Raw genomic sequence first — 7,588 nt, 5'->3', positions numbered from 1 at the left:
CAAAACAACTTAAATTTCTGTGACTTAGCTCCTTTAATGGTACAAACTCAGTGCAGTTAACTTAACGCTACTGAAAATTGGCCACCTTCGTCAAGGTGTAACACAATTAGAACTCTGCATGCGACAGGAGTACTACTGACTCAACCAATCAATATCTTACTGTAAGAGCAGAAGAATTGATGCACAGATTATACTCAGTTTTAAGTTTAACTACAATTTTCACAGCTATACAAGAAAAATAATGGTTTTCGACTCGACAGATCTACTGAGAAGCTCAAAAATATGTTCTCTTTGTACACGAGTTTTATTCTCTCCAGATTAATGAGGATAAAGGAACATTCATGCAAAAAATTCATAACATTTTTCGCATGTTTTTCACAGTTTTCTATTTGCCGAGTTTCTTCGACTTCTACATGGAGTTTCTCAATTTCTGAAGTAGTTTTTGTCTCTCCGTTGACACTCGGAAGCGAGATCAATAACAAATGTTTCATTTTCTTTACGCTAATTAATGAAGCACTTATTTGCTGAAGTCACCAAATTCAGCGCTCGTAGCAGTCGATGGAATCTCGTTCAGTCAACAACACGACCTGACCTATAAGGTGTCAATCACTCGTGCAGGGGGGTACCAGCCAAGAGGGATAAGGTATACAATTTTAATAACTAGACCTCGCTGACAACTTCAAGGCAATCCTTCAACATCTACGATACAGAAACGTGAGCAAATGAGATTTTGACAATTAATGAAACAGCGTAGCCGTGTTTAGTTGGTAAGTCTCGAACCTTAAAGCTGCTCTGCGAACATCACCATTTCCTTGGAATAGAATTGTCCTGTGTTTGAGGAACGTGCCTCTACTCAGCTGTAAACAAGGATTGAGTGGCAAATGAAAGTCAATATTATCTGTGAAAACTTTACCGACTGTTGTTGACAGCGAGCGAAGGTTTTCGCATTTAGCGTCTCGTTGCTTGAAAAGGTTAAACCCTTAAGGTCACTCCCTACGTCCTTGGGTAACTACTTAACGCTAAGAGCCAAGTTTACAATGCCCCCTGGAAAGAACGCACTGTCCACTTTAACAAATCTTCGCGTAGAACACAAACAATCTGCTCCAGAAATCGGCAATTTTCAGCGCGGTCTGCCAAAAATTTCTCCGAGTTCTGTTGCGTTCTCTGTTCGTGGTGTTATCGCTGGTCACAGGCAAACTGTAATGGTGTTTTTTGACTGTAGCGTGTTTGCATGACGCTGCAGTAAGTACTTAACTTTTAGACCTCATGCAGTTACGAGGTCGTGTTCAAGTAATCAAGAATATTTTGGCAAAGGGATTTCGTCAACTTGAAAAAGCGCAGTTAAATGTGCAATTAAGACCCCTTATTTGGACGTAAGGAGTCGCGAGGGCTTTCTGTGTGTAAAATTTCTGTAATATTTCTTGTATTATGCAATCTTCGCTTGCTGGAATGAACTTTTAATTTCACCAAAAAACACGAAATATTTCAAGAGTGTTGACGGCTCCAGGAAGATAGACTATCTCTTTGCTTTCGTTAATTGTTTGCGTTCGAGAGAAAATATGTTTCCTTTTGTTTTGGAAAAGCTTTTTAATTCAACAAGTTTTAAGCCAAAATAATAATTACCGCTCTGGGCAGAATTGATTAAATGATTACTTCAAAGCTCTTAAGTGAATTCTTTCAATGCTGGGGTAAAACAGCAGTTTCATAGCGTAGGTGAATTTCTTTTTTAAGGTCTCTAAGCAAGTTTTATCATACACCCCCAAAAATTCCATTCTACATGTTGAAGCTTATCTCAAGATAAGGGACTCGCATTTTCCGTGGGACAAACGATAACCTTTGAGGTCTTGTTATCTGTAAAATAGGAGAAAATCGAGTGTAGGATATCTTTCATTTCTTTATCTACCATTACATATTCTTTTCCGGCCGAATACGGCAATGAAATAACCGCGACACACTCCAGTAATTTATTCTTAAGCTATGCGGCGTGAATTTTCCAAGCGCGCGGGTTCAATTCCCAAGCACCGAGTGAGGCGGATTGAAAAGCTTGTGTTGAAAACTCTTTTTTTTTCGTCAAATTATCAACGACCTAATTATGGCCATTATTGGCTCGGCTTCTTTCAGAATGCATTCATTACTCAGTAATTGTCCGGAATCGTCAGAAGTAATGATGATCACACCATGCTCTCATATCAAGCCCACAGGCCGATCAAGTGAACACCAATTTATTTTTAGATCGCAATTTCTATTGCACTTTTAACTGGCCCTCGTTGGCTCTAGATAAAAATAGTACAACAATAAAATCGGGCGCTTTCTATGTTCCCTTTCAAGTCAAGAATAAATAAATTATTCACTATTTACATTCGAGCGCGGTAATAATAACTAAAAAATCGATTGTTCGCTAATCAAGGATAAACTAACCGTATCGTTGTTGCTCTGTTGACTAGCCGACTCTCTTTATAGTTACCTAGCTCCGGGCACGAGAATTACGTATAAATATTTTTCACTAATACTGATACTTAATAGTGACTTTTTGACAGACGAAGGCGTGTGTTCATCTGATAAAAATAACAAGGTGCTAAAAATCTTGCCGTGGAATAATACGCTATGACTATATTACAGTGAGAATACAAATTGAACTCTGGAGCTAAATACGTTTCGGCCGTCTCACAGCTGTGTTATACCGAAGTAATCTCTGACACTGATGTCGGCCGAGGGTGCAAAAACCTCTTTTAAACTGACATTCATCCCTGCTGAGGGTATTTTCGAGAAACGTTCTGAGTTCATAAACAATATCAGTGATAATTTTAATGCGATTATGCAAACCAAATCATCTCCGAGGATCAAGAAATTGAGTAAACACAGCGCGGGGTTTATTTGAATCCGGCCCGTGAATAAATTCTGACTTGACGTCGCCGAGCAGATGTATGCGCGCGGGCAATGTACTCTCGAGTGTTGAAAGTCTGTGAAAGTCTCGAGAACTCTATGAAACAACACCGACGGGTGACAACGGCTCTCAGTTTCTGCGTTAAGCTCATGGTCAGGTGTTGACTCAATAAAAACCAGTGATAGCTTCGCGCGCGTGTAGTGCCGGAGTTTAGTCAGCACCTATAGGCGAAGGAACTGCCTGAGATCGCGTTCAGAAACAGAGGTATTGTCGATTCTCCTACAATCAATTACCCCCGTTAAATCCGTTCACTTACAGCCACACCGTTCAACCACCATATCTTCGTACTTCTTGTACACGATATTGTCGCTTCTGTCCATATACAAAATGCTAATACCGCTGAATTTATTCGGTGAGCAGCACGCTTGAGGCGCAAGCGAAGGAGCCACGGAGTTCAGAATCGTCTGTACCGTGGCGTGATTCGTGGGTTTTAAATGATTGTCGATAGGAAACTCGCAGAGTCCTTGACAAAAATACGCGTTATATCCTCTTGGTGCTATCACCCAGTTTGACCAGCCAAGCTGGTTAAAGTCGACATATAAGGGTTTTCTGCGACAGGAATCTTTTTTGCGTCGACGCTTCGATTTAGTTCCTCTGCTTCGCTTCTTCAAGCTACTTCCCCCGGTTTTCGATTTCGCGTCTCTTCGTACCCGGTTGCTGTGTTCCAAGTCGGAGTCGATTTTGTTCTGTTTTAGCTCAGTGTTTTTTCCCCGTGATATTGCGTTACCATCGGCTTTGTTTTCGTATGACACTGGTTTCCGGATGGGATCAGAGGGTTTCCCATCGCTTGTATACACGACGAGAAGAGCGTGCTTGTTATGAAGGCGCCCGGCTTTAGCGAAGCCCATCTCTTCCGGTGGGACGTTCTCTCCACTCAACAGAGATTCCACGCGTAACTCAAGCTGGTGACAATTCGCTCTTGCTTTCTGCCACTTTTCAGTCGCTCTTTTGACAGAGAACACGTTCCAATTCTCCGATGACCGATCGGCGATGTCAAACTCGATCGAATCGAGAAGCTCGAGGTTTGAAGTTGATTCAAAAGGAGACAAATTTGGTACATCAAGCATACGCTTGCCATAAAGCTTTGCTCTGTAAGTTGTGCCGTGCCAGTTGATAAATGGTTTACCTTTGACCACGGATAGTCTCAACACCCGTAACTCTGCGTCGATGATAGTTTGCGATGAAGGCACGTTACTCACATTAAAATAAAATACTTGCTGACTGTTTCTGCTCACTGAATTGTCTCGGCGTTCTGCAGGAAGAAGATGAAAAGGAAATTGGACACAATTTTACATCGCTCGCTCGAGAACGAGGAACAAGAAACGGGATACGAGATTGGGCGAGTCGTAAAACAAATACAAACAATGACAAACACTTACAAAAACCTCCAGATAATAACACACACTGACCTTGATCCACTATACCGACTACAGCACTCGGCACCATATTATGGTTAAGATTTCCTCTGTAAGTCCCGCTCGAAAGGTTCCTGTACAGCTCCAGCATGAACTTGTGTGGAATAACATGTCGCCCAGGCGTCGGAAAGTTATCTAGTCCCAGAATTGAGAGAAGTCGTTTTTGCGCGATTTCCACGGCACGTTTTCGTAAAAATGGACGTGTCCATAGTTCCCACTTTCTCTTGAGACCGCTCGAATACTCAACACAGCACGAGTTAGCTAAGCCGAGAAGAAGTAGCGGCGAAATGTACAAGAGGCATACAGGTTTCATCTTCGCCGAGAATCACAGACTTCCTGAGCACTTGATACTAAACACGGAACACTGCAGACTTGACTGTTTGGTTGTGATTATGCCATCTCGAGTCCGTAAAATGATCGAACATCATTTATTGTGTAGCAATTAGCGATCTCTCTAGCTACGCCCCAGGGACAAAGAACATTTCACAGCCACTAATTGGTTGAAATGTGATTGTGTTTAAAGATGCGATTTTATCAAAAAACCTGTGTGATTATAATGTCTCGGATTGGCTCACCTGTAATATGATATTTCTAAATTAAATTACACCTGGGACATCCGATTGGTTAAGCGCGGGTCATAAACAGATCTTTGGAGGGGCCAGCCGGGCATTGATAGGTTGCAAATCTTTTGTGTTTCCTGGGAAATGATATTTACTCAAATCGAAACCGTTCTTGAGCGGCCATTCAACATGCAAGAATAGAGAATGACATTAACATGAAAGCGGGCCAATATTTGTCCTCTTGAGGTGAACATAAAGTTTGCATAGTCCATTAGGTGTAGAGCCTTCGAGGAAGTTGTTTCGCATAAGCCAGATGAAAGACGTCAAACTCTAACAACATAGCTTACATAGTCTTCAAATGCGGTGAGAAAAAATGTTTCGAGATTTTATCCGGAAATAGTACCCATCCATGGGCGCAGATCTATAAATACTAAAGAAGTATTTCCTGCGAGGACAGGAGAGGACATTTTTTCCAGCTGAGGGCCTGTTAAGTCATCTATCTTGCTCATCGCGGTACCGAAACACAAAGAAAAAACGTTCTATTTGCCGCCAGGACAATTCATCTGTTTGATGTGATTAAAGGTTGCATTCTTATGTTTAGCACATGTGAAACGCCTTCGACGCTTATCAGCGAAAAATTCCGTCTAAAGAGGGCAGTGTTATCAAGATAAGTTATCGCTGAAGTATTTCAGGTGATTTGGGGCACAAACTTAGAATTTTCCACGGATTAGAAAGCGAAATCCGCTACACACTTCGTAAACAGTACTTGGGAACTAGTCGCAACCTGATGATGTCGGATAAACGCCGGTAAAAGAGTGCATCTCGAGCTAATCAATCTAAATACAATTGAAAAGCGGCTTTCAGCTAGCCTTGAAGAGTGTCTACTGTCTCGAAGTTAAATCGACAGATAGTTGAACAATACCACCAGGCAATGATTTATCTGAATGGTTTGACGTTTTTTTAGCGTAACAAATTGTAGATCAAAAGTGACAAGGGTTTCAACCTCGATAACTATGTTTGTCCGCGCGTATGGTTTGCTACTGCCCTGAAAGTGCGTGAGAACATGACATACGGTCCGAAGCTCAAATTTAAACAATTACACAACCCTTTCAACACTTCTTCAAGTATTAAACTGACGATTACCACCCAGACGGTACACTAATTCACAGCTCATTAATCAGGGTCGGACTAAAAGCATTTCGAAACCCGCAGTCACTTCCAACCAGCTTTCGAGTTATGGCTTCCTAGGGTTCAAACGAAATGCTTTTAAAACTTCCCTCATAGCCCCACTTGTGGATAAATTTCCTTGATTTCCATGGGACGTGATGAATATTTTATTGTTGACACTTTTGCTTATGGGTGTTTTCAGTAAACAATTCCACCTTGTACAGCCATAAGTCAAACATTTGTTGTTACAGCGGCAAGCACTTTATAGGTTGCACAACAAAACAACAAAGTATGTTTTGCAAATGTTTTGTCTGTCTGCCGTAAAATAACCTACCCATTACGCTCGCAAAATACTGGTAAACAGGCCACATTACTGCGTTGACAGGTTAAGATCAAACCCACGGGAAGAAAAAACCAGAGTATACAGGGAGTATACAGCAATTTAAAACGAAACATAAGAAAATTACCGCTGTTGTGCACATTATGTAATTAACGTGTTTTAAGGGAGAGTGAGCGAGTTCATTGAGTCAAATTGAATTTTGTTCGTGTGGAGTTTTTTGCGGCCGAAATTTCAATTTGTTTTCACAGTGGCACTTAGCTGATTCATCAACTTGGTGATTAATGGCAGGAAGTGGGAAACGAAGATCTAAGAGACACATTAATTTGTTCCCGGGGCAATTAATCAACTTGTAATACAATTAGGCACACTTCGATTCTCTCTGGACAGCACATCAACGTTTATTCGTCGCAGAAAGCCCGAAGAGATACATGTATGCGTCTATTAATGCTGTTGATAAACCCTGAAACAGAATAGCATGGCAATGGGGAGTTTACCAGCTATGGTTAATAAGCATTTCGGTAAATAAAAAATGTAAAGAATCCGTTTAGAGAAACAACATGGCGCCAGTGAAATTGCCTTCCGCAGGGAAACTTGCGAGACACATGACAAATAAATGAAATATGAATTATTTGGCAGCAGTATGACAAACAACGATAATCCCACGTTATGAAACGCACGAATTTCAAAAACGTTTAGAATTGGCTCCTGGAAATGGCGAAGACAAAGATAAGTGAAATCAGTAACGAGATTTGTACTGAATTCAAGTGTCTGGTAATAATGGTTCTTCAGTGTACGGCGATGTGTCTGGCCAAACATGGATTTTATCAAGCCCACCAACCAGTCATACCATAAACGGGGCTTAACATCTTCGTTAATTGGTTAATTCCTGTTGGAGGCTTACACTAAAAGCCTAGTGAGTTACCTTCGTCCATAAATAATAAATAAAAACGTGCCAAACTATGTAGCCTGGGAGAAACCCATACTAATAAGGGGACACAGACTGATATAAAATGCAAAACTGAGAAGACTAAAATATCTACACTAAAATATGAATAATACAAAATGCAGTCTAAAATGTTTTAATTAGATGGAACTAAACATTGTAGGCTATGAATGCATCGATAGCTGATCAGTGTAAAAAATCTATTAATTTTACTAATAA

General features: G+C 40.9%; 1 protein-coding gene across 1 annotated transcript; it reads right to left on the bottom strand.

The window, feature by feature from the left end:
- Positions 1 to 615: 615 nt before the first annotated feature.
- Positions 616 to 5,504, bottom strand: LOC145495175 (growth/differentiation factor 6-A-like). Its single transcript, XM_081474753.1, has 2 exons — positions 4,354 to 5,504; positions 616 to 4,196 (listed from the first exon to the last, which is right to left on the bottom strand). The coding sequence occupies exons 1-2, from the start codon at positions 4,670 to 4,672 to the stop codon at positions 3,193 to 3,195; spliced, it is 1,323 nt and encodes a 440-aa protein (XP_081330879.1). The 5' UTR covers positions 4,673 to 5,504; the 3' UTR covers positions 616 to 3,192.
- Positions 5,505 to 7,588: the final 2,084 nt, after the last annotated feature.

Source organism: Orbicella franksi, chromosome 8 (genome assembly GCF_964199315.1).
Source record: "Orbicella franksi chromosome 8, jaOrbFran1.1, whole genome shotgun sequence".
NCBI lineage: Eukaryota > Metazoa > Cnidaria > Anthozoa > Scleractinia > Merulinidae > Orbicella > Orbicella franksi.
The sequence above is the reverse complement of the archived record's forward strand: the minus strand, read 5'-3'. Positions and strand labels throughout refer to the sequence as shown.

What these genes read in the sequence shown, in the direction of transcription:
- LOC145495175 (XM_081474753.1), bottom strand. Translation starts at nt 4,672, where the DNA reads ATGAAACCTGTATGCCTCTTGTACATTTCGCCGCTACTTCTTCTCGGC. An exon ending in AGTCGGTATAGTGGATCAAG is followed by an intron (nt 4,197 to 4,353) that starts GTCAGTGTGTGT and finishes TTCTTCCTGCAG; the next exon opens with AACGCCGAGACAATTCAGTG.